A 27,982-nucleotide genomic window follows, 5' to 3' on the forward strand; every position below is an offset into this window, starting at 1 on the left:
GGATTTATTTAATGGGTGATACTTTAAAAGGAATATATATGTAGAACGTAAAAAGCTTTTCTGGGTATATCTCCTTAACATCTTTTGCGGACTTTTCATTTAGCAGGGCTTATCTTCTTTAATATTAATAATAAGTATTATTTAATAAGTATTAAGGAGGCAAAAAAAATATATCTTTATTTTCTTTTAATTTAATCGATATTTAATTTAGTATTTATTTACTCGTTAAAAATAATAAAACTTAACGTTTACACATAACTATAAAAAATATCTTTTTCTGATACATTACAGTCATTTTGTGTGTAAAGAAGTGAATTTTTTATCAAACATGACGCTCGTCTGGACATTTAACACCCTAGTTTATTACCACTAACGTCCCAGTCGTAAATTTAACGTATTGATTTATCCATAAGCTGTAGGTTGTCCTTTGATACCTTCTTTAAGCTGGTTAACTGACTATTCACTTTAATTTTTCTTGATGTTATATACTAAAGATAATTAATTGAATCTTGGTTGAAAAAATATATATTGTATAAAAAGTAATACATTTTTTTTAATAATCCAAAGCGCATATAAGCGCTACACCTCTTTTAATCCAGTGGGATTGTGGTTGGTCTGAAGGAACCTCAATTGCTAAAACATAATTAGTTGAATGTCCGGTTGTTGATAATGTTCCAGCTCTTGTTAGCGTTTTATAAGTAGGACATTCATATCTTCCTTTGGCCATTGTGTGGTGTTCTTCTGGTAACAACCAAATATAAGGCATATCTATTAAGAAAGTTAATAAAAAAATGGATGTTAAGTAAAAACATTTTTGTACTTGTATATAATTCTTTTGGATTTGATTCATCTAACAACATTGTATTCATATTCCATTTTGATCCTTCCAAGTATAATCCAAAAATGACACAACCATCAGCTGGTTTTACGCTTGGACCTACTTTAAGAACCTATTAAAAAGATCCATTTTAATAAATAATGATGATGAAAATTTAAAATTGCCTCAAATCCAAAATTAATTGTATCTATCGACACTATGTACTTCCTGGCAAAATTTTGTAAAGTTCCCGTTAGAAAAGCTTGAGGAAAATAAAATCCTGATATCCAAAAAGCCGGGGGAATTCCATTATCGACCCAACCGTTTAAAAATTTAACCCGAGCTTGCAGATCTGTTACCCAAGAAGCTAAAAAAATTACAATAAAAATAGAAAAAATTAAAAAACGTTTCATCAAAAAATTGTACCTAGAGGCTTTAAAGAAGGGTAAGCTTTACTACTCCACATAACCGGCACAATATTACTAAATAAACTATTCGACATTCTCTCCAAAGCTTCCGACATTACAACTAATCCTTTTAGAGCTTTCAATAAATCGTTTAAGCTCGTTTTAATGACTTTGAGAAGTTTATTGTAACGAATAGCTTCTTGAATAATAACGGTGTTTAAAGATTCTTCATAAAGAACGGGATATCGTTCGGAAATTAGGGCCAAATCGAATTCATTTGGAACAACATTCAAAATTGCTATCGCGTTACCGCTTATTGAATCTTCTTGGCTTGAAGATGCTCCACCGACTTGTTTTGGTTGTAACTTTAACAAAGTCGCTAAACATATATTCGTTAATGCTTGAGCACAACTTATATCCGCATTTGGATGCATTCCGAATGTTTCCGGGTCGTCGTTTAAAGGAAATGTTTTGATATAATCTAAATAATCAGCGTAAACTGTATCAGGAGGTAACTAAAAAATAGCAAATAATTAAAATAAGAATTGTTAAAGAAAAGAATCGAATCGATTATTTTGCAAGATTTAATTCTGTAATAATTTTATATCAAATAACTTGTCTTGCTGAGATAATTTATCTTCATTCAAAACTCAACAATAACTATGTATACGAAAATTATTGTTGATTTAATTATTTTTGTTGAAAAGCCAAGCTAGATGTATAAGACACCTTCCCCTACATTTTTCTTTGTCAGCCATAATGCTACTGCTATCAGAACGCTCCTGTTACAGATTCCAGTGTCACATTTCCTTTATTGCAATGATGTATCTTCTACATTGTTCCAAGATGTGCGAGTTTTCACACCTGGGTAATGCGAAAAAACATTTCTATGCTGATGACACCCAGCTATATACCTTTTGCACTACCAGAGTCATAAAATAAATTCGTTTAACTTTGAGTTGAGTTTGCTAAGTAATTAACACTACTCTAGTAGGATTTTATGTGACATAAAGTTAGATATCAACGAAACAACTGACACATCTCCTCACTGTATTACAAAGATTCTGTTTAGTCTAACTTTTATGTATATTTGATAACCAACACATGACTGGCAACATATAACGTCTGTAAGAGTAAGTTTTAATACAATCAGTCAATAAAAGAAGGTTATGCGCCATGAATATGTTCTCGTCGTTTAAGACCAGATGAGATCGCCCAGCTTTTTTTCCAGAAGAAACAATTGTATTTCTAAACTAGATGAGCAAGGTTTTGAAGTGTTGCAGACTAAGTAATCTCTTCGTTTTTTAATTGAAATCTACATTGAGTGTTGTGTGTCAACCTCAAGATTGTGGATTTATTAACCCAACCCATCTTGCAACCCAGAAGTAAAAACCAACCCAAAAGTAGAAAATAGAGTACATAAGGTTTGCGACGATTTCGGTCAGTAAGTGATGGTGTTGAGAGGTTTTGGGATTTGTCCCACAGGACAAATCTCTGGTTTAAACCATCATAATTTGATAGATGTTAACTTAAGGTGCGATTATTGGTGGACCTCAATGTCATAGTCTATCATCCCCTCCGCAGTTAATAGAGTTCAGAAACTCGTGTGTTTCTACGTTATAAGAGCGCTGCAATCAACTCTTACCGCGGTCATTGAAGACATGAAGGTGGTTTTCTTCCAATGACGGTTGGGAATTTTGGCAACCGTTCCACACTCATGAAAGGAGAGGATTTTGCAGAGCTTAGTCCTTAAGCGACCCCAACAAAACTGAAAGCAGACGATAGGATGTATCGATTAAGTCAATGTCGTTCGCGACCGAGGTGATCAGCTACATCGATACTAAATTGGACAATACATAAATAGTTCCTCAGTCGTAATCCCTGTCACACTTAAAGTTAAAGGGAGGAATCTATGTCTTGAACAAGCTGAGGCTCTGCAAGTAATATTGTATCATTCTGAAAGTGACTAATATCTCCTGTACTACCTTAAATGCAAGCTATTTTGGCTAAACTATTAATGAAGAACGCATGACTGTGCCAAATTAGGCTGAAGCGTTGCAATTGATACCATACCGATACTGAAATTGATCAACACATATTGGAGTTCTTTGGATAGGTTATTTACGAAGAATGTGTGAATTCGCCTGACTAAGTCGAGGTCATTTGCTGACAAGGCTCTAGAATTAATATAGTATAGATAGTGATGAGTAAGTCGGGCCGCTTGCGGTTGACCCGCTATAATTGATATATGGATACTAAATTGAACAAAACATATTTGCATGCTTCGACCGTAAGTGACTTTGACTAAACCATTTATGAACTATCTATGAATTTGAATGTAAATCAAAGAAAGCCAATCAAAGATGAAACCTCATGTACCTAGTACATAATATTAATGAAGTCTGCTTGCAGACGAGGTCTCACATTGGAAAGCTGCTCTATAGGTACCTACAGAATAGGTCTCAAACTGTGTTAGCCCAAATATTTGATGTCCAACCTCAGCGCTTTAGTCGCAAGTAGTGATGGAACGGATAGTAATTTTGCGAAAAGCCGGATACCGGATATTCGGCATCCCCTTCGTCTGGATATCCGGTTATCCGGCATATCTATCCGGCCATTATGGTTATTATTTCTGGTACATTTCTGAAGTGATACCCTACATTGTCACATTATTTGAATAAAACTGACATTAATAAGAAAGCTGATAAGATATATCAACTTATTTGGATCCAAGGTACAAAATGAACTTTTTGATGCTGATGTAAGCAACGAAGCAGCTCTAAAAAGAGGATACTATTAATAATAAGCGTTATTTCTACAAGGATCGTTCAAGAAATAAATTTTATAACGAATTTTGAAAGTTATCGTTGAAAATTGCAACATTGAAAATTTTATCACAACTTCAAATATTGTTTTCTTAAAAACTAAAAGTTATTTTTCAAAACGTGTTGATTCATTGGAAAGAGGACACTCTTATTAACACTTTGAGAAATTTTCATACTCATATTCCAAGAACTGGATTTTATATGAATTTTTAAAACTTAATCGGCGAAAATTGAAGAATTCGAAAAAATTGTCGATCCATTCAAAAATTTATTTCTCAAGAACTGAAAGTGATTTTTCAAAACGGCTTTTTGCATTCAGAAGAGGATACATTAATTAATAATCGAAAGTGATAACAGCGACAGTTCTGTTAGTAATGCATGTGAAAATCAATTACAAGCGAAAGAAGGAAACTAGACGAAATTGCAACAAGAGATTTTAAATATTGTATTGGTATTGTTACAATGAGGTTGCTAAAGTCAAATCTGATATAAATAAAGTTGTATTCAATGAAAAAAGTCCTATTACGGTTGAACTTGATTATTATCTGCAGTGTCCAACACCTAAAAGAGATACTAATTCCTGTGAATGGTGGAGTACTAAGTAATAGGTTTTTAATATCCGGCCAAAGCCGAATATTTGGTAACTATCCGGTATCCGGCCGGATTTTAAAAAACATTATATCCGTTCCACCACTAGTCGCAAGCAACTTCAGTTACAATATATTACGCTCATCAAAGATAAAACTTCAAGGCTTTAGTATGCAATAAGGTCGCCTGTGCTATATTGAGGTCATGCCACTCATTATATCTCCAGGATATTTAAGTCTAACTTAATACAATGTATCAGTTTGTTTCGTAGTACATTATTAGCAAAGTAAATATATTAATGTAATAATTGATATCTATTTTTAGGAACAACTTTATCCATCTATTTTACAAAAAACTGCAACAAGACCCATCACTTCTAGATATAAATGACGTCACTGTCAACAGAACAACGATAAGTTTCAAGACAAGAGTCTGAATGATAAACTTAGGTGGAAAGAGCACTTAAAGAAGAAAAGAGGAATTAGCTACAAAATGTAGACAGTTTTTGTAAAACGATTAGAATTTCGTGCTTGGATTGATTTTGTGATTAAACATTGATTTTTATAAATGATCTCTTTTCAAAATAACCGATTCAATATCATAATAATGGATATAATTAAATACCTGATAATAACGTTTTTGTTTTTTATCAAAAACATATCCACTTGTACAGACAGTAATATTATAATAATCATACAAAATGTTCATTAAACATCTTCGATCCCAATCATCAGTAACTCGACCTCCATAATTTATATGACCAGCTGTGTAAATTAAAACTTTAAAAGGAATATCGTCGTATTCGTCAATAAACATATTTAATTGTGAAATACAAATTTTTAAGTCTCCATCGGTAAATTCATACGGAATATTAAAACCCAACGGTCCAAATTTTCTTCGTTCCAATAAAAGTGCGTGGAATAAGCAAAGCGAAAACAGTAAGTATTTGAAGCTTGGGACTTTTACATTATCTGATGCCAGATAATCTAAGAAATCGGTTACTGGACTTTGATAAGCTCTCATCATATTCGCTTTAATTCCTCGCGGCGGTTCAACAGTCATTTTACAACCGTTTTGAAGAATTGAAACTGGAAAATACGGGGACGGAGTTGAAGTTAACCAAATGCGAAAATCTTTATGGATGCTTTCCGGTGAAAGTGTTTCAATTATTCTTTCTAACCGTGGCATCCAACTTGGAGCTAAATGACAATTCTAAGTAAATTGATATAAAAATTAGAAATTATAAATAAATAATTTTTAATCTTACTTGGAAGAATACCCATGATCCGATATCTAACGATTCCTTAATCATTTTTTCAGCTATAGGACCTTGTCCTTGTCCTAATGAAATAGTCATCATCCTTTTAGACATTCTCATCCTGTCAGCGAATTTAAAAAGTGAAGCTGCAGGGTCAGTTCCGGTTGAAAGAACGAAAATTAATGGGATAAGTGGTCCTGATTCTTTATACATGTCACCCAAATCGCTTGAGATTGGTTCAACGAACCTCGCTCCTAAGTATTTCGTTAAAAAATCTTGCATCGCATTGGTTACTTTATCGGGCCGCAAACTTTTCAAAACGATCATGTTTTGAAAATCGTTGTAATCGTTTAAAACACTGGGTAAAGATTCTCGATGTGGTTCTAATGAGTCAAATATTCTTTTGTAATCCATCTTATTTTCGCCGAATGTTTTAACAAAATCTATAAATTTTGGAACTGCTCCTAAAGCGAGAATTTCATTCCATGCCTTTGGAGAAAGCCAATCTGAACATGGATTTGGAAGATTCTAAATAAAAAAGATTTTTAAACTCTTTGATTATACATGATAAAATTTAAAGGATTTTTTACCAAAGCTGGTTGACCTCCAGCTAAGAAATGATGCCATTCGTGCGGATCAATAATTTTTGAATTCATTAAAATTCTTATGCACATCAAGAATGCAAACTGTAACTTATTCTTTTCAAACAAGCTCCTACAAACATTTGCATATAAGCTAAAAGTAAAGTATTCGTTGATGGTGTAAACGCGTTCATCTAAATCGTCGCATGTTTCGGTATTAACCATACTTCCAACGAAAATACTAACAAACCATTCCAATGAATATTGATACATTGGGTCTACGTTAGCTAAATCTGATAAACAGAAAAATAAAATTTGTCCTCGAACTGCTACGGGAACGTATAAAGCTCGAGTATGATCAATATCGACTTGGGTAATTTCAGCTGCTTCCACTTTTACTTTAATATCTTCGCTTTTTACTTTCGAAGCTTCCAACATAACGATAAATTCCAGATCGTCAAGTGGACTTCCTTCACTGGCACTTAATTTGTATAAAATCCTATCTTGAATCTCTTTCAATTCTTGTTTCATTTGAGCAATGCTAACTACAATTGTACTTCTCAATTCCTCCAAATCCGGTCGTTCTTGAAGTACGACAATTCCCAATAATTGATCCTCTAAACCACTCGGAACTAAAGTAAAATTTACTAACAACACTTTAATCGATACTTCCGGCGTATAATGAGGATTGGCCCATTTAGTTGTTATAAATAATTGGAAATCGTCGTTGTAAGGAATCACGGCGTCACCGATTTTTATCATCATTTGATTGCCCTGTTTATAAACAGAGCGATTCAATATTGGATCTAAGGCTGGGTCTAATTCTTGACCAACATTTTCGATTAGAACCGGTTTTCCAAATCTTATTCCTGATTCTAATGTTCGTAATAAATCTTTATCTGCTTGTTTGCATATTGATAATCCTCTTGGCTTACACTAAAAGAAAAAAAAAATGTTTGCTATAATTTAGCAAATTTTATAAATAATAAGTATATTTAAGGTATTTCTAGAATTCTATTGATAAAATCTCTTCTGCTATAAGATACTTTTGTATTCTGTGTTTTTCATTAATTTTACTAAAGACAACATTTATATACTTAAATTTACATAGCTTTAAGATGGTGAACTTGGGCTATATTGGACAATTGGAGGATTGGCAATGGTAAACATTTTGATTATACAATCTTTATTATACAATACAATATACGTATGGAAAACAGAATGGCAAAATCAGTCTATATAGCTACCGCAAAAAAGAAGAAACATAGTCAGATCAAAGTTACGACAATGCGTTAAATATAGTTGCAGAATTCTGCCTTAGAAACAAGTTTGAAAGAACATTGCAATTTTGGACTAAATTTAGTATGAAAGCAACTGCACTTCAATTTATTTAGAAAATGTACATTTTTGGCTCCAAACCACAAGTGTGACCAAATGTATTCCATTTGCCTGTCCTACCCAATTCCTCCAAACTGGTAATCTCTGAAAATCTGAGCAACTCTGCGGAAATCAATCGCAGTGGGATGCAAAATATGATCCTAAGTTCAATTAATAAAGTGAATATAGAAAAATTAAAATACCCAGAAATACATAAAAGTTTCCAGAAGGAAATTACTAGAAGACATACACAACTAAAGCTAGATGCATAACCAATAGAAGAACTGTGAGACAACATTAAAATGGCAGCAACAGATACTACAAAATGAATATTAGGAAAGAGCGAGGTTCAGGACTCGTTGGTGGCCAGGAAATTTTTCTCTGATCTGAAAGTCACAACACACACCATGCATTGGATAGGCACGTTGAGCAGTCGGGCCCGGTAGCTATATCAATGTCGTAAGCTATTGTTAGTACAACAAAAACTCCTCCTCACAGGTAAGGCTAGCCACCTGGCTGACTTGCGGGTAAAAACAGCTCAAGCAACATTTAGTGGTGCTTATAGAACAAGCTTATAAAGCATAGTTGACTAGCAAAGAGGAAGAAGAATATAAGAAAAGCAAGAAAGATAGATTTTTGTTTGGATTATGGTTTGATGAAGAGTGTAAGGAAGCGATACATGGTTTCATTTTGCAGCTGTGAATTGAAGGACGGGAGAAATTGTATAGGAGGAAGAAAAAGGCTGTAGTTTAAAGATTCTAGTTTATGATATGATATAAAACTATAAGACAATATTATTGAAATTTGTTGGAAAGATTTCTTAAAGAAATTGTTAAATTAATAAATCAAAAATAATACAAAATTGTCAAAAAATCAGTCATATAGACTGTATTTTTAAGAATTAAGATATGATATGTATGTTAAATTGAAGCTAAAGATTCTAGTTTATGATATGATATAAAAGCCAAATTAGACGAAATTTTCAGAAAATCATATCAACTGTATATTTAAGAATCATGCGATGATATGTATGTTAATTTCCAGGAAATTTCCAGGAAAGAATTATTAAGGAAGAAATTGTCAAATTAATAAATCAAAAATAATACAAAATTGTCAGAAAATCAATCATATCGACTGTATTTTTAAGAATCAAGATATGATATGTATATTAAATTGAAGCTTAAAGATTCTAGTTTATAATATGATATAAAAGCTATAGGTTAATATAATTAATATTTCGAGGAAAAAATTATTAAAGAAGAAATTGTTAAATATATAAATCAAATTAGACGAAATTTTTAAAAAATCATATCAACTGTATTTTTAAGAATCATGACATGATATGTTTGTTAAATGATAGCTGAAAGATTCTAGTTTATGAAATGTTATAAAAACTGTAAGATAATATTATTGAAATTTCCAAGAAAAAATTATTACAAAAGAAATTGTTAAATTTATAGATCAAAAATAGACGAAGTTGTCAAAAATCATATCAACTGTATTCTTAAGAGTCATCAGAAGACATCAACTGTATTTTTAAGAATTATGAAATGATGTGTATGTTAAATTGTAGCTGAAAGATTATAGCGTATGATGTGATATAAGAACTATAACATAATACTGAAATTTCCAGGAAATAATTATAGAAGAAGAAATTGTCAAATATATAAGTCAAATTAGACGAAATTTTCAAAAAATCATATCAACTGTATTTTTAAGAATCATGAGACGATATGTATGTTAAATTGTAGCTTAAAGATTCTAGTTTATGATATGATATAAAAACTATAAGACAATATTATTGAAATTTGCAGGAAAGATTTCTTAAAGAAGAAATTGTTAAATTAATAAATCAAAAATAATACAAAATTGTTAGTAAATCAATCATATCGACTGTATTTTTAAGAATCAAGATATGATATGTATATTAAATTGATGCTTAAAGATTTTAGTTTATGATATGATATAAAAGCTATAGGTTAATATAATTGATATTTCGTGGAAAAAATTATTAAAGAAGAAATTGTCAAATATATAAATCAAACAAGATGAAATTTACAAAAAATCATATCAACTGTATTTTTAAGAATCATAAGATGACATGTTTGTTAAATGGTAGCTAAAAGATTCTAGTTTGTGATAACATATAAAAACTGTATGATAATATTATTGAAATTTCCAGGAAAAAATTATTAAAGAAGAAATTGACAAAATTATAAATCAAAAACAACACGAAATTTTTAAAAACCTTTTGTATGTCTTTTGTATGATATGTATGTTAAACGAGATGTAAATGAACAGAATGAGAGTAAGGGAATTGGAACAATACCTAAACAAATTAAGACCTGGGATAAACCTCAAACCAGTCTGTGCAAGAATAAGGAGCGCCAAATAGTGCTGGACAAACGTAAATATTTTATGAAACAATAGTATTGTTGGCCACAATCTATTGGGATCTATGCCAGTTTTAAAGTATGGATGGGAGAGAAGTGACTCGGAAAGAGAATACAAATAAAACCACCATCGTTAGAAAAGATCACCAAAGCTATATAAGCCTAAAAACACAATAAAGTACCCGGAGCAGATAACGTACCCTTCGAATTATATAAGTTCGGTGGTTACTCCCCCACCGAAGCATCATATCTTCCATTTATAGAAAAGGTAATAAGCTTGCCTGTAAGAACTACCACGGAATCTTGGTTGGGTTGGGTACAGAGACGGCACCGAAGGTGTTTATATCATATACATCATCAATGAGAGATTGTAACCTATATCAGATATACCGTTATTGATGAATACTAAACCGGTTTTGGATGGGGTAAGTTGACAATTGATCATATATTCATGGTAAAAAAGATCCTTAACAAAGCCTGAGCATATAACTTAGACGTATGTAACATTTTAAGTTTTAAGTTAATACGGCTTATAAAGCTATAATCGAGAATACTGAAGCATGGGTGGTATTGAATATAAGCAAATAAATATCGGAAGAGAAAATTTGTTGACTAGCAAATCAGTAAAACTGGCTGCGTATGCAGACGATGCCTTCATTATGAGTCATACGAAAACAGGAGTAGAAGACACAAATTTATATGTATAGGTGATTTTTATTCCCTAACAAAAGGCACCGAGTAAGACATTTTCATTCACAATGAGTTTCCAACTTCGCATTAACCAACAATTATGTTACCGATATCTTATATCTTAAAAATATCTTTATTTAAAGATTAAGGTATAAATTCTTTCTATTATTATCTAAAAGTAGTCAAGGATTCTATGAAGTGAGGGATAAAAGAAACATAATATGTTTTTTGTAGACGAATTATTTTTAGCTCACTATAATGATAATAAAAAAACGCCTATAAAACAAGACGTCTCATTTTTATGATGAAGCTATCAATGAAATTATACAATATCCGGTTTTATTTCTACTTCCTATATTAAAAAAAAATTATGATTATTCTTTTTAATTCTTACCATACATTTAACCCATTTATTGGCTTGTCCTTGTGGATCAATAAATAATGGCCACCTTCTCGAACAAGAAACAAGAACGGCATTTTCCGTTGAAAGATAATCTCTGGGTAAACCTTCTAATTGCCATTGTCTTATTTGAACCGCTTCTCCAAGAATGTTAACAGGATTGGAATTTTCAGTGTGAGGTATTTTGTGATTAGATAAAACTCGATACCATTCGGACAACATTCCGCGTCGATATTTGTCAGTGAAATTTGTTAAATAAGCCACAGCACCGGAACTTATTAAAATATCACCCGTTACATTAACAATTTGACCTTCAATTATACCAATAGTTTCGATCCATCGAACTCTTTCTCCAGCTAATCCAGAAATTAATCTTTGAGCACGGTTTAAACGTTCCTCACAAACAGCCATACTTTTTTCTTTTTCTTCTTTAAAATCGATTCTCGCTTGAAGTTTTCTATTTAAACTGTCCAAACGTTTTTCTACCGCACGCATTCTTGCTTGTGATTCAGCTAATTTCTTTTCGGTTATCGCCAATTCCGCGTTTGCTTCTGCCAAAGCAGCCTTTTTAGGCGCAACAATTTTATTTACAAAATAATATTTATACATCGCGTGAACCCACATGCACAATGAAGTACAAGCTTTTGAAACTTTCGCGATTTTCGCCGGTTCAAAATCGGGATCTTCAACGTATTTTTGCAATTTATTTATCATGTCATCTGTTATTGTATCGCGATCGAAAGATATTAATGATTGTAAGAAAGCACCTGGGTCACCTAACAAATTTCTTCCTGGTTCCCAATAATCCGCAATTTTTTGTCCTGGCTTTTCACCAGCCACCATCTATTTAAAAAAAATTATATAGTTAAAAATGCTTACTTGAAAGCCAATAAAAAATTACTTTTGGTTTAACTCCTTTTACAATGCAAATTGATTCAATGACATAAATAACACCTTGCGGCGGTCTTTTCATTGTTCTAACTTCACTAATATCACCTTTATTCAGTGATTGTAAACTTTTTTCAGCAGCTTCCAAAGCTGGCAAAGCGGCTGCTAAATCTCTTTGCGCGTCTTCGGCAATTGCGGAGGTTGCGATTTGTTTTTTAGTGGCTTCTTCTTCCTCTTTCACGACGACCGCTTTGACTTCTTCGGCAACTTGCGTATCGGCGGCGATTTGAACAATCATTTCTTCGGCCTCTTTCGCGGCTTCTGCCAAAGCTGGTGCCATTATAACCAAGTTTTCTTGTAAAGTTGATACTTCCTTAGAAGTGTTTTGCAATTTTTCCAAACCTATTTTTAATCGATTTACACCCTCTTCAAGTTCAGTTTTTTTCTTGACCATTAAATCGGTATAACTTGAAAGTAATTGTAAATAAAGTGTTGGTGTTACGTAATTGTGTCTGGAAAGTTCTTGTAGGTAAAGGGAACTTGCGTCGACGACTGAAGCGTGCATAAATTGGCACATAATGACGATTCCTTGAAACACTGCCGGGGTAACATCTAGGTCGGGAATTTCTTCCAGAAATTGTAAAGCAACAGACTATTTGAAACGAAACGGTAATGAACTTAGTTGTTTGTACAAAGTAAATTTCTCTTAAAGTTACTTGTAAGGCTGCATCGGGCCATGCACTAAACCAATCGATAGTGCAATTATTTACTAAAGCTGGAAATTGACGGAGGCGTGCTCTAAACAGTTCTCCAATTGGACTAAAAAATGAAAAAAAATCAAGTTTATGAATAAAATAAAATTTATATACCTCATTGATATAACTGTATGCAAATTTATTCGAACACATTTTTGATAAACGGCGAATAAATTTGATTTGGTCGCCGCTAAACCCATCTCAGTTACGAGAGCTTTCATTTCTTGAAATATTTTATCGAGTTCATCAGATGCGTAAATATTTGGAACATCACCTGAATTTAATATGCTGTTTAAATCTTCCAAAAACGATTCGGATTTAATCTTAAAAGAAAAAACATCAATTAATATAGATATGAAATGAACTGTTTTGTGCATAACTTCTTCATTTTACATATAGAAAGAGATAAATTAAATTTAGAAGGTTATGATCTTGAAATTACAAACTATAATACGCAAAAGCAACGTTTCCTTTCCAATACAAGACAACTAACCGCAACATTTATGGAACATCATCAAACCAGCCCTGATAGATAGATTTATAGCACCTGTGACATTACCACTTCGCCCAATGTTTTATCCTAATCAATGGAGCACCAATGGAAGTCGAAAACAATAATAAACGATCATCATCTATTAACAAATCAACTCCAAAGAGATAATGGATATCAAATACCATCAATATACCATTGAAGACCAAAGAAATTAATTGCTCGGTTCAACACCTAGACAATTAAATAATGTTTGGTTCACAATAAATAATAATTATAACAATGACAAAAATAACACAGTGGGTGTATCATCATATGTGAAGATGAAGCAGTGAAGAAGAATTATTGTATAAGGTCCGCAGGATGTGACCTTTTTATATGTCTCAAGCCGGGCTGTTCTGTCAGATTTCGGGCCAGTACATTTGGATGACTTCTTAGTTGCTCGCCATAGCGTCAGGGATGATGTGAGATGACATCCGTAATCAGTGGTATGTCCAAGTCATCATGGACCACTTTATTTATTACGTGCCATGATGCGTCAACTATTTGTCGTTTACTTTAGACTGAAAACGTTGTATTTTTTGTATATGGTTCTTACTGGCAATCCCCAGACCTGCGCATCATACGTCCATGTAAGGTTTAGATTGGAATGAAACAGAAGCAATTTATTTTCTATACTTAGGTATGATTGTCTTCTCATCTACCAATACATTTTTCAATATGACCCCCAATTGAAGCCTCTTGGTACAAGTGTATTTTTCCCAACTTAAATCGTTGTCTAAATGGATTCCCAAGTATTTACTTTCAGTTTGAATTGGGAAGGGAACATTGTCTAGTCTTACTTGTGGACACGTCCTTCGTTTTAATGTGAAGGTGACCTGTGCATATTTTTTGCTGTTTACTTTCATTCGCTTTTAGTCCATTCACCCAGTTTGAATAAGTGCTTTTGGTGATAGTAAGAAGCATTTTCAGGATCCCTATGTAAGGCCAAGTACTCAGTATCATCAGCGTATGTAGCTGCGGTGGTATAAATGCTGGTTGGCATGTTTGCAGTATATATGAGTTATAATGTCGAACCCAAAACGCTGCCCCGTGGGACTCCAGCACGTATAGGTAGAATATTGGGTAGACCTTCCTGTGGGAGAAAGAAAAACCTCTCCTCCAAATATGATCCTAGTAGAGAATAGAACTGGTGAGGTAGCTGCTTTTTAAATTTAGTGAATAAGCCATAAGGACTTTATCGAAACCCTGCGAGATGTCCAAGAATTTCGGCGTACAGTAGCTTTTTTCTTCGAATACCATTGTTTTGACGATCCTATTTAGCTGTTCAATAGTTCCGTGATGTTCTGTGAAGTATTAAATTTTTCAGATAAGGACTACTAGTAGCATTTTTTTGAATACCTTATCAAGTGCCGGAAGCAAACTGATAGGGTAGTACGAGTATGAAATATTCGAATCGTAGCATGGCATTAAAATTGTCGGTAATGAGCTTGATTACCTTATCAGGTACTTTCTTCAATATACGGCTTTTCTAGATTTCAAACTTGCAATCACTCCGAGATGATCTACTCTCTACTCTTGGTCTACACTATGTGTTCTTCTTCAGTAAATAACATTTTTCTCATGTGAGGTTGGAATACTGAAGTTATACCTATACTCTGCAACTGTGCGAACCTTGTTTTTATCGCTTCTTGCCTATTTCTTATTTTGCATTCTGATCGGATAATTCATATCACATTGTCTTAGCTGAATTTGTTAAGACATTCCAAGTAACATCATATGGATATGTTTTTAAATGCAAATAGGGCATTTCTTAACGAGCGGCACATTTGAGTTGAGTTTGGTCATGTGGTGAGCCATTTTTAACTTTCTTTTAAGTATTCAATCCGTCCGTGTGTTTAGGTGTCGATGTTACAGCCCATGCAGCTTTATGAATATGTAGGGTTAAATTTCGTCAATTAAGGTATCTTTAAGACATCTCTGACTACCTGCCAATTGGTGATCTTGTTATAAGAAAAGAATTTAAGGTCCTGCGTGCAGAGGAATGGTTTATTATTATGGATTTCGATGATATACTTTTTTTATCATGTAAAAATTAATGGTGTTGTGAATTCTTGATATGTCAGTCCATTTTGTTGAACTGAATTTAATACCTGTTAGCCTCTTGGTGTAATTGTCCTAGATCCCAATTAGTGGTATTTAACATAATAGTGTCCAGCCGTTATGAATCTGTAGCCTAATCTTCTATGGAATGTGTTAAAGTCATCCGTTGAGATACTTTTATTTGGCGAGCAGTACACGGCTGAAAATATTAGCTGACCGTGCCAATCGTCTATACTTACTAATGTAGCTTAGATATTTGGATGGAACACCTTTTCCATTACATTGTGTTTGATGTAATTTTGATAATTATTGTAGTTCCTCCCTGTGCTCGGTTTAAAGAGTGTTGCGTAAATATAGCGAGTAGTTTGGCATTTTGAAAAAAATCTTGTTTGTCATATGTGCTTCAGAGATAAGTTTCAATATGCGATCGAGTTTATGTTTGGTTACAAACAGTTTGCGTTCCTGTAAATGATTCATCAGTCATTTAGCGTTCCAGACTCCAATTTTAATACTATTGAATGTATTTTTTCCATCATTTTATTGATTATTTGTTGTAGGTTGTTTAGCGATGGCGATGATACTGGTTTGGTTCGCGTTCCTGGTTTTGAGTCTTCTCATCAGCAGATTAAGATGTAACATGAACAAAGCTTATGTCACTATTTATGTTCTTTCGCAATGTGGAGAATGTTATCTTCTACAGCTCTTTATAAACGGCGTAACATTTATAGGTGGCGGGATGGTTTTCTCCGCAACTTTCGCATTTCACATTATTGCGTTTTTTCTCGATATTGCAAGGTTCTCTAAAGCAATTCTTTCGAATGTGTCCAAAGTGTTGACATCTTAAGCATTGAGGTAATTCCTATTTTGGGTTAGGGGGTTCAATTATCACTAATGTATCTAGCATATTTTGTTATTTGGTGCATCTTGAAACAATTCCACATTGAACAAAGGTAATGCCTTTTTGGTGTTTCTCTGTCATATACTTGACATATTTTTAACTTTCTTGTCAAGGTTTTATATTGCTTCCTTTAGATCATCCAGTTCTGTTGATGAATATTGTTAACCATCACTCTGAAGTTATGATCTTCAGCTACGATCTTTTTGAGTTGATATATGTGATATTGAGTTTTCTTTTCCGTTACAGAGTATTTTTGAGGGGCTATTTCATTTAGCAGTTGATACAGTGGTTTTATGAGCTTTATATTTTGAATAAACATTGGCCGAGGTTTGCTTTCGACGGGTCTCTATGGTTCATTTATCCCACTAGAGCTTTGTTGAAGTACTGAGGACGTCTTTGATAAAGTTACTGGTTTTGTTAGCTAATACTCCTCTAGGGTAAATTGTTCTGGGACTGTTGCTTTCCATATCTCGTTTTTTATCAACATGCCACTCAACGTTCTTTTTTGTTGCTCGGTTTGAGAGATTCATTTAGGCATGATGTAGGAGGTAAGAAGTTACTAATTCTTTTATTCCTATTCACATCCATTCGGCTTTCAGGCTAATAGCGGTGCACTTCAATTGCTAAATTGCTCGATAAAATCTCATTTGTTCTAAAAGAAAACGTCTGGATTTCTGCCAATTTGGGCTTGGTACTCTGGTGTCAATGTAATGGCATAAGATACTCCTTGCCACTATTGAAAGCAAAGAAGTCTCGGTGTTCATATGTGCATAAATTGTATCCACTATAGTCTAACAACCTATTAAAACTAATAATAATTATAATATAATTTATATACATTACTTGTGTATCTGAAAATAGAAACACTGTCGCGCTATTATATAATCCAGCTTGTAACATTACACCTTTAATATCATCTTTCCAATCGGTTCCACTGTAAGCTGAAGTCAGTTCAATTTGGAAACATGCATAATCACTCATGTAGGCGGAAAGTCTAGTTAAACTTTGCCTTCCTATTAAACAAAAAAGATTTTTTAATCAGCAAGAACATAAACGTCGTTTTATAACCTGATCCACCCATTCCTAAAAGCAAAGCATTCCCCATAGGTTGTCGAATAATACGAGCGATTCTGCAAATATGACCGATAGCGTCCAAAAATAGTACTAATTTCATTGGTCTGGTTGTTTGGTTATTGTACTCGCTCAAGTAGAAGTCTAAAGCGGACGAAAGCTAATAATAAAAATAGAATTTTATCAAAAACTTTGTTGATCTAGTTAACACTTACTTTTGTCATATTAGTAATTTCCATATAATTTCGAACATCACTGGTCGGGTCTAAGAAATCTCCAAAAAGAATCATTTCAGGTCCTAAAGCTTCCTCGGAACTTTGCTTAAAATCTTGATCGATTTTTGATTTTAATAAATTGGCAAACCAATCGCGATCGGCGTCGTTTATTAGACGATCTTGGAAAACTCGACAGTTTTCGTGGTACCACAAACGAATTATGTGATTTAAATCCTAAAATTCAAAAAAATATAATTCTAAATTTAAATCTAGTTTATATAGAAGTTTATAATTTTAAAATAATGCCAATCAATCAGGTTTGATTTCAATCAATCATCAAACTTATAAAAACTATACTTTTATGCAATAAATTGATAGTTCTAGAAATCCTACAATTTTATGATTTCATTTAACAAAGTTTTATTGAATCCATCGTTTAATGAAGATGAATTTTATTTCAATTAATCCCCAAGTTTCAAACCGTAATAAAAATGGAAATGCATAGGAGCTTGTGAAGATAATGTGATTACTATTTTTAATTAAAACTCGCTTCTAATAGAATAAAATTTAATTTGATCGATTTTCTTTTCTAGTTATTCGCTTCTAAAAATTGTTACGTGAGATTGCGAATCTTACATTAATTGGTGGTTTTAATTAAGTTGTGTGATTCAAATTTATTGCTTTGATAAATTTTATTATTAAAAGCTTTAAATAGGCTGTTTATCTGTGTGAACTGTAGAAGTAATTGAAATGAAAAAATATCAAGTCAAATAGCTGTAATGGATTGAAATAGATAATTCATAAAAATATTAGAAGGTATTGAGAATGAAGAGGTACAGCAGGGTGAATACGAAAAACTACAAGGGAAAACTTAGCATGGCTGGAGGCTACGAAAAAAGTAAATGAAATATCTCCATCACTGAAGTAACCTAATAAAGCTGAGGAAGGATGGTCCTCCAAGCAATTTTACAAGTATTTATGTCTGGAATGTTCATACCACCTCCAAAGGATACTTTCACTACTGCCAGGTGATTTTGCACCACGTGTTCAGTTCTTGCGTGGTATCTGCACCGCTGCATCAACGAGCCCCTATTTCCATGGTGCATTCACATCACAGATGAATGTCATTTTAGTAGGGATTGCGTTCTCAATTCTCGAAACAGCCATGTCTGAGCAGACGAAAACTCTCATGCCACTCATATGGTTTAAGCATGACGACGCACCCCCTCACTTTCACTGAGGTGGTCCAATCGTATGGACTCCACGATTACTGGATTTGACTCCATTGCAGTTTTTCCTCTGGGGATATATGAGGATTGTCTTTTATACAGAAAACCTTTGGTTTTCCTTGCGTCCTCCTTTCTGTCGGTACGTATCCGTACCAGATCAGCTGTTTTTGTTGAGTGTGCTCTATTATTGCTTTCTCCACCTTCATTATTTCCTACATTTTTTCGTTACTTACTCTATCTTTCATACTGGATACCCTAGCTAATCATCGCCATTAATCTATTTCCAGCATTAATAGTTTTTATATTGGAATCCATGATGCAAGTTAATGAATGAATAATAAAATAACTTCTACTTGCTTTATTTAAATATACAGTCGTACATGTTTCAGGAATTACATTCCCATCTTCAGCGACAAGCGTCAGGAACCGTAAGAAATATTTCAGCCAAATAGAACAATTAAAAAACATTAGTTTTCTGAAGGAAAAACCATGTCATCTTAAATTGAAATCAGATTTGAATAAAATTTAAATGGCGTAAAATTATGTAAATTTTACAAAAAAATGAACCAAATTTCTTATGCGCTCGTTCATGTTTTCTGGCGTAGTCGGTACTTTGCGATAAACATTATTCTTAAGGACGCCCCACAAAAAAAATCAAGAAGTGTTAAATCAGGTGATCTGGCAGACCAAGAAATTGGACCTCCCCTTCCAATCCATCGCCCAGCAAAATCCCCATCTAAAGCTTCACGTGCAATATGTGAAAAATGTGCAGGACACCCATTATTTCGCAGCCACATATTTTGTCTTTCTTCCCTGCTCAAATCTACAAGTAACGTTGATAAGACGTCATCTAAAAAATTTGGGTACTTCTCCCCATTCAGCATACCATCAATAAAGTATCTCGGATTAAAGTAACAATCTCGGATTTTCAACGCTCCAATAGTGCATGTTGTGTCTATTGACTTGTTCTTTGTCTGCAAAAGTTGCCTCATCCGAGAGTACCCGCATTCGTTCTTGTGCCCATTGACAAAATATTAATCTATTTTCAAAATCACCTCCATAAAGCTGTTGATGCAATGAAATGTGGTATGGGTGATACTTGTTGCGCTTTAATATTCTTAAAATGCTGGTCTTCGGTATTCCGGCGTCAGTTACAAGTCGTCGAGTGCTAACTGGAGGATTTACCTCTACGCTAGCTAATACCGCAATTTCCTTTTCTTCCGTAATTACAGTTGCTCGCCGAGTTCTTTTTCTTGATTCCACATTTCCAGTGTTAGTGAAATCATTCACAACTCTGTAAAAGGTATTTCTCGAAGGCGTATTTTGATCAGGAAAACGTTCTTGATACAAAACTATACTATCAGCAACCTTTATGTCACTGTCTCCATAAATAAAAATCATTTCGATTTTTTCTGCCACACTTAGAGTATCGATGATTTAATGACTTAGTTTAAACACTTTGCCTTAATGTAAACTGATGGAATAAAAAAAAATTGAAAATACCGAACTGGAATCAACATGTTTCCATTATCGATAGATGTCACAGAATAGGGAAAAATCTCCAAACAGGCCCAATCGACCTATAATTATTAAATTTGTGTCATATAGAAATCGGAATCAAATTTGGCTTCATAAAAGTAACCTTAAGGGGGAAAATATATTAATCACGGAATCGCTCTCTAAAATGCGTCTACTCTTGTTTAAGGAAGCGGAAAAATATTTTTGTAAAGGGGAAGTGTGGACAAAAGACGCCAACATATATATAAACTTAGGTGATAAAAAGTTTCGCACGGTCGTTCATAAGGATGAGCTGGAGTCCCTGAATACTAACTACCAACAAATTTCGAATAAAATGAAACTCCGCTCTAAGAAAAGAGTAAATTAAGTTAAATTGTTATATTTGGAATTATTAAATTGTACACCGTGGCATTCCGTTGTGAGTACATCTGCTGTTCACTACTGTTCACTTAGAGTTTTTTTTTCTTTTGGTTATAATAATTATTACTATTTTTGTTGTATTCAATTTTTTTTCATTTTTTTTTGAGTTGTACTGTGTGCTTTTCCAACTCTGCTTTTAGTTTATTACTCTAACATGAGAGTCGCTCATTTAAACGTACGTTCCTTGCCTCTACATTTTCATGCTATTAAAGATATAATTATAGATAATGATTATGATGCCTTTGCTGTTTCAGAATCATGGTTGTATATGAACAGTGATATTTCCTTCTTTCGTATTGACGGATACCAATTTACTTTTATTGATAGACCTCGTAATGGTGGGGGTGGTGGTGGGGTCGGATTTTTCATTAAGTTACAATTTAAATCTAGTACAAGGTTGAGTATGATCTCTCGTAATATCGAACATATTTGGGTTAGTGTGTATATTGGAGGCAATACTTTTACTTTTGGTTGCATTTACAGACGCCCGGGTCCACTTGGTACTTTCTTTGAGGAATTTGAAGATGTATTGTCCACATTTGTTCCCGAGTCTGACAGGTTTGTTTGCATAGGTGACTTTAATATAAATGGTATGCTCGTGACTGGTACGTACGTAGGAATCGTCTGATTCCTGTGATCGAATCTTTTAACCTAGTGTGCAAGGAGATACTGCCAGTTTGATTGATTTTTTAATGGTCGCATCTGAATTGCAGGTTCTTAACTCTGGAGTTACTCCCATTCATATGTAGATGTTGGTGTCTCGTCTGGTCCTAGAATCATTTCTTGTAGATCTTTCAAATATTTCAATACTCAGGCATTTAAAGTTGATCTATATTCTCTACCGTGGTACTTTATTTTTGAACTTAATGATGTCAATGATAAATTGCTGTTTTTCAATGATCTGATTACGTTGTTGTTTGATACGCATGCTCCTAGGCGTTCTTTTGTTGATCGAAAAGAGTTTAAACCGTAGATTACAGATAATATTAAATATTTAATAAAACTTCGTGATAAAGCCTACAATAAATTCAAGAGAACTAAAAGTACTGCCAGTTTTAATTATTATAAGCAACTAAGAAACTTTGCGAATAGTGCTATTAAACGAGAGAAAAAGGCGTACTTGGAGCATGTGTTGAATAATAAGCCTCCCCGTGATTTATGGAAGAGCTTCAGGTCGTTGAATGTGGTTCATAGCAAACCATTGACTGTCCCTGCTTCTATTGGCGATGTGGATGTTATTAATGATTATTTCACCTCTGCACAGTCCCAGGCTGCTGGTGATTTTGAGATGATTGATTATTACAGCTCAAATGTGTTGGAGCAGGTGACGGACAGCTTTAACTTTGAACCTGTATCTTCTAATGAGGTGGCTAATGCTTTAAGATCATTCATTTAATTCAGTGTTTACAGCTGCTTGGAAGATTGCCATAATTAAACCTATTGCAATTACCATGGTTGCCAATCCGGGTCAGGTTTCGGATTTGCGCCCTATTAGCATTCTTCCGTCTTGTCTCATCTGAGCTATGGTGTCATATTGATAAATACAACATCTTCCCTACTTTTCAGTCTGGATTTCGTCCAGGTTATAGTTGTACGACTGCTCTCCTAGATGTTACTGATGACATCATACATGCTATAGATTCTAATATGATTTCTTTGTTAATATTACTTAATTTTTCTAAGGGTGTGTTTACGTTGGAGCTGCGATAAACGATAATAGCGACGATACTACGAAAACAACGAAATTGTTGTCATAGTTTTATATGCAGGTGTTTATATTGGAACGAGAGCTGCGATAAACGATAAGAACAACAATGAGAGCAGCGATAAGAGCTGCGCAAAATGAATTGAAAACGATTTGTCAGAACATATCTGTTGTGGTAATTTTTATCTTTTTGGTCCCACAAGGGGGATCTAACAAAAATTTCACTAATTAAACAGTCGATATCCATGCCGACCACACCTGATAATAGCAAAGAAAATAGGGAATACAATTAGCGTCGCTCTTATCGTTAGTCGGCTGTCAAGCTTGTGACAATTCGTCGCTCCAATATAAACACTTGCATATAAAACTATGACAACAATTTCGTTATTTTGCTAGTATCGTTTATCGTAGCTCCAACGTAAACGCACCCTAAGGTTTTCGACACCTTTCACCATAAAACCTTGCTATTTTACATTTTATTGGGTTATCAGAGCGATCTATACAATTATTCAATTCTTACTTGTCAGGAAGGTAGTTGTCTGCAATGACAAAAGATCTAAAGAGAAGCCTGTTCGTTCTAGAGTACCCCAAGGATCAATATTGGGCCCTTTTCTTTATCTAATTTACACTCTAAAGTTGTTCAGTTTATTGGAATTTTGCAAACCTCACATGTACGCAGATGATACACAGTTATATTGTAGTTTTGAATTAAGTGACATTCGGGCGGCTGAAATTCGTGTAAACCGTGATTTACAGTCTCTTATTAGTTTTGCTAAAAGTCACTGCCTTAACATTGATGCTGCAAAAACATCTGCTATTGTATTGAGGGGTAGGAATGTTGCTGGCCGTGCTCGGGAAGAACTAGAAATTTTTGTTTCGAATAATTGGATTGAAATTGTTGGTACAGCGTCTAACTTGGGTGTCACAATAGATTCTTCCCTCCGATTTAAAGAACATGTAAACACAAGTCTTATATAGCAGCAAGCATCTTTTAAACCGAAAACTGAGGCTTCAGTTATGTGACACACTTATCTTGTCAATTTTTAATTATGGTGACCACCTGTTCCTACTTAGATCGCGTTGACAGTGCTCGTATCCAGAAGGTGCAAAATGCTTGTTTACGGTTTATATTTGGAATCCGAAGAGGTGATCATATCTCACATACTTTAACTTGGGCGCGTTGGTTGAATATGGAAAATCGCAGAATATTAGATTGTGTCTGCCTCTATCATAAAATATTAAAATTTAAAAGTCCACTTTACTTGTACAGGGTGTCCAAATTTCGATGGGTTTGCAGGGTATCTCAGTTATTATGAAAGATAGAAAGCCGCAACTTTCTAGATAGAAAGTTGCGGCTTTCTATCTAGAAAGTTGCGGACCCTGTACAATAGAATTAGATTCAGAACTGATACCATTCCGAGACATAGACTTCAAATATTTAAAAGGTTTTCATATTGCGTACCATTTCCGTTTAATGAATAATGATATATATATGCGACCATGTAAACCCAGCCTTGGGAACACTAACGTATAAAAAGCAAGTTAAGTCCCTTTTAAGTATGCGACAGTTCGATTTGTGGTCTGATATAAATGCATTGTTATTTGTCTATTTTCTTATCTTATAGCATTTGTTTAATAAACTTTTCGACTTTCGGCTAGTTGGAAATGATACGCATTTACTATTTGGTGACATAATTCTTATTGTAACCTTATTTTTTGTTTGTACATTATTTTCTTTTCTTGAATATTATTTTTGTTAATTACTGAATAAATATTGTTTGTTTCAAATTTGGAGGCTGTTGAAAACCAGTCTATCGCAAAGTGTTGCGTTAGCACTGACGCAGTTCCTTTTGAGAAATACCATCGTAATTTTTTTATTTGGTTTTATATGTTATTTGTTTTTATTATTGTTGTCTGTAACATTTGGTATCTCAATAAATGTATTATTATTATTAATTCAGAATTTGTTGCCAAGCAGTTTTTATGCAAATTTAATTTTACCTGTTACATTTTAAAACAATTCAACCAATGCAGTCTCTGAAAGCGATATTCTGAAAATGGCGAGATAAGCAGTTCCACGAACTCTTGTTTTTTATGCGTTATTCTATTATGAAATTGACAAAGGCGGAGAAATGTCGGAACCTTTTAGATCTCTTTCCAAAGGTATTTCCGACGAGTCAAGTAACCCCCGATCTACCTCTTCTGGATTTTTTTTGTTGCGCATTCTTAAATAGTATTCTAAGAATTAAGAACTAAAGACAATGTATCGCAGCGGGTAGGAAAATGTTTAAAAATTCATAAATCTTATTTGTTCTTGCTAGATTATAAACGTTAGTTAATTGTTTCTGAAGAAGTTTAATTTTTTTTCAAAAGATGTTTTGCCGATGTACTGGCAAAACCACACAGTACAATTTTTTTATTTTTTTATTTAATTACTTTACTTTTATCCACAGATTCAGATTTTACAATACAATATATAGGGTGCCATTTAAAAAATTAGTCGTGACCTTCATATAACCTGGAGAATCAAATCAATTTTCAAAAATTCAAAAAATATTATCGTTATATGGTTTTCCCCTTCGCACAGAACAACTTTCATTTCGTTCATTTTTATGTAAAATGAACCGTTTTCGAGATAATCGCTTGTCGCACGTTAAATGAACCATCCTGTATAAGACATATAAAACTATGGAATATATACAGGTGTCAGATAAAAAACCCCCCAAGCTGTAACTCTGTTATTTATATTCCGATCTTTTTGAACCAGGCACTAGATGAAATGGTATCATGAATACTACTTTTTAGGCTACAAATAAATTTTTTCCAGCGCCATCTATCAGCGACATCTTGGAATAATCAGCTTTTGGTTTTCAAATTGCTCGGTATATTTCTTTTTACGTCATTGGATAGAGACTTTTTCTCTGAATCCACGGATCTACTTACAATACATCTACATTTATAAACTATTTTATTGCAAACAAAAATTAAAATATTTCAAATATTCTCTTAACATAGTTGTTTTGAAAACATTTCCTAATTCTAAATTCTAAACAAATATTTTCAATCGATTCTTAACTTCATTAACAAATCAGTTCACGTTTAACACCCTATCAATATTCCACCTAAATTAATTTATAGTCCCTTCAAGCTTTGAATTAAGCAATAAATAGGCAGATTCGTAAAGCTTTTTTCCGACATAATTTCTGCTGTTTATTCGTAATAATTATCTTAAACAATTATACGCAAATTTGTGTAAATTTTCGTGTTATAAATAAGTAATTTCATTTGAAAGTTAAACTAAAATTTTTAATCAAGAAGCTACAAAAGATTCTTCCGGTTAAATGGTATGACGGGTGGGGCGTATTAAATTTAGTAGTTTTATTTTACTATTTTTGTAATTATAATTATATTTACCTGTACGGATTCCGGAGCCATCATTAAAATTCCTTGAAAAATTTTACTTAAATCCCTCAAATTGAACGTGTAATGAGTTTTAGCGGGGGTGGGCAAAAGTTCATGCAGAATGGTGGTAAAAACGTTCAATGTTGCTTTAAGTAAGGGTGTGGTGAATGATTCCTGATCCGGAGTTCGATGCATCCAAAAATTAAGAATAGTTCCAAATATTTTTTCTTTACTTTGCTCTTCCAGTTCGGTGAAAGCCAAATAATGAAAATGTCTTAGTAAACGTGCAGTGACCGGATTTCTACCTCCACCGGGAGGTCCCATTGCAGCAACGAAATTAACATCGATAATTGTACGAAAATCTCCAATATTTTTCCTATCATACCAACCACTAAAATCCATCCATTGTCGAATTAACTCAATTGGAGGTTGAGCTCCGTAAACTTCTAAAGCCGGCATATTAAAATCATCAATAAAAAACACTTGTCTTTTTAATACAGGCGGTCCAAAAACACCCCTCCTTCGTCTATCTAATTTCGAATCGATCAAATCTTGGGTTTGATTTGAGGAGGTTCTCGCCGAAAACGTTATAAAATCGCAAATAAACTTTTTATGCATGTTTTTACTCAATTTTCCAATTACAGTTAAAGTTTTTCCGGTACCAGTTGGGCCAACACATAAAACGTTACCTTCGTTCAACACGATCATTCCTAATAATTCAGCATTTCTTATTGAATGAATCGTTGCCACTTCCATATCTGAATATTTCATATCTACTGTTATTTTTATTTCTTCGACACCATCCATCCAATTTTGCCACTTTGGTGGTTTCGGATCACCATCATCAGTTGGAACTGTAAAACCACCATCATGAAGTCTAATTAAGAAAAGAAACAAACAATTAAGTTGGTGTTGAAATAAATATTTTATATTAGTGGTTCAAAATAGTGCTAAGCAACAATGAAAAACATCATAAAAAAATATTATAACTACTTGTGAAATATTAGAACTTGAAGAAAAATACCTATAATCATAGACAAGACCTGGAGCTGGAAATTGTGGTTTATGATTTTTGTCTTGCATCGTTTGTCTTAACCATTGAGAAAATTTATCTCTTCCATTATGATCGCATGTACACCCAATTGACCAAATTAAAGAAAATACTACCCAAGGAACTAAAAGTTGTGCTGAAAAATTTTTAATATAATAAGATAACATTATTGATTAGAAATTTTATAGTATAAGAAAAGTGTTTGAAGTTTGAATTACAATTATGAATACAAAAGGTAGAAGGGACTATTGGTTTCGTTTAAAATTCTTATCCATTGCAAACAACCACCTTCCGATAAGAAAATACGACCCAAAGAAATTGCAACACCTCGAAAAAGATGAGTCACCAAACTAGAATCTTAACAAAACAACAGGATGCATGTAAAAAGTCGTTGATAAAGGCATCATATCGATACACAAAGAATTGCAAGTTTTTATATGTTTTTTTTGTGAAACAGATAATCTGTAACAGGAAAATTAAAAACTGCATCACAAAGTAAATGCCATTTGGTGAGTGAACAGTAATTTAAATCGATTACTGGACATTCTGCTGCACGGATGTGGAAAATCGTAAAGAGGATCTGTCGACCGACATCAAACAAGCGGCGATTAGATCCTACCTATATAGATTTATGTATAATGGATTTCCCTGAAACGTTGAAACGGCTTTTTTGAGTTACATTATTGCTTTTCTCACAGATTTGGGCCTCATGAATCTATTTCGTGGCATCTAGGGAATAACATGTTAAACAAGGACGGTCTCTTGTCGGCATTAAAATCATTTGGGGCAGAGGTAACATTACTTTAAAGCCACCTTGTATTTCAGATATGCAGAATCGCATTTAGACATTTTTTAGCTTCTTCTAGTTCTTCGACCCCAAGCATTAGTTCCGACACTTTGA

General features: G+C 33.5%; 1 protein-coding gene across 1 annotated transcript in view; it reads right to left on the reverse strand.

Annotated features, from left to right (window-relative positions):
- Nucleotides 1-218: 218 nt before the first annotated feature.
- LOC111419434 (dynein axonemal heavy chain 1-like) overlaps nucleotides 219-27,982 on the reverse strand; it is an 84,935-nt gene continuing 57,171 nt past the window's right edge. The window contains exons 21-37 of the mRNA XM_071200080.1: nucleotides 27,055-27,217; nucleotides 26,043-26,907; nucleotides 17,757-17,990; nucleotides 17,539-17,701; nucleotides 17,314-17,483; nucleotides 13,094-13,302; nucleotides 12,941-13,043; nucleotides 12,238-12,876; nucleotides 11,331-12,179; nucleotides 6,486-7,412; nucleotides 5,905-6,423; nucleotides 5,262-5,849; nucleotides 1,244-1,739; nucleotides 1,003-1,184; nucleotides 821-950; nucleotides 547-768; nucleotides 219-488 (exon numbers count right to left, since the gene is read on the reverse strand). Coding sequence (XP_071056181.1) covers nucleotides 554-768; nucleotides 821-950; nucleotides 1,003-1,184; nucleotides 1,244-1,739; nucleotides 5,262-5,849; nucleotides 5,905-6,423; nucleotides 6,486-7,412; nucleotides 11,331-12,179; nucleotides 12,238-12,876; nucleotides 12,941-13,043; nucleotides 13,094-13,302; nucleotides 17,314-17,483; nucleotides 17,539-17,701; nucleotides 17,757-17,990; nucleotides 26,043-26,907; nucleotides 27,055-27,217 — 6,452 coding nt within the window. The 3' untranslated portion in view covers nucleotides 219-488; nucleotides 547-553. The remainder of the gene's footprint in view (nucleotides 489-546; nucleotides 769-820; nucleotides 951-1,002; nucleotides 1,185-1,243; nucleotides 1,740-5,261; nucleotides 5,850-5,904; nucleotides 6,424-6,485; nucleotides 7,413-11,330; nucleotides 12,180-12,237; nucleotides 12,877-12,940; nucleotides 13,044-13,093; nucleotides 13,303-17,313; nucleotides 17,484-17,538; nucleotides 17,702-17,756; nucleotides 17,991-26,042; nucleotides 26,908-27,054; nucleotides 27,218-27,982) is intronic.

This window comes from Onthophagus taurus, chromosome 11 (assembly GCF_036711975.1).
Source record: "Onthophagus taurus isolate NC chromosome 11, IU_Otau_3.0, whole genome shotgun sequence".
NCBI lineage: Eukaryota > Metazoa > Arthropoda > Insecta > Coleoptera > Scarabaeidae > Onthophagus > Onthophagus taurus.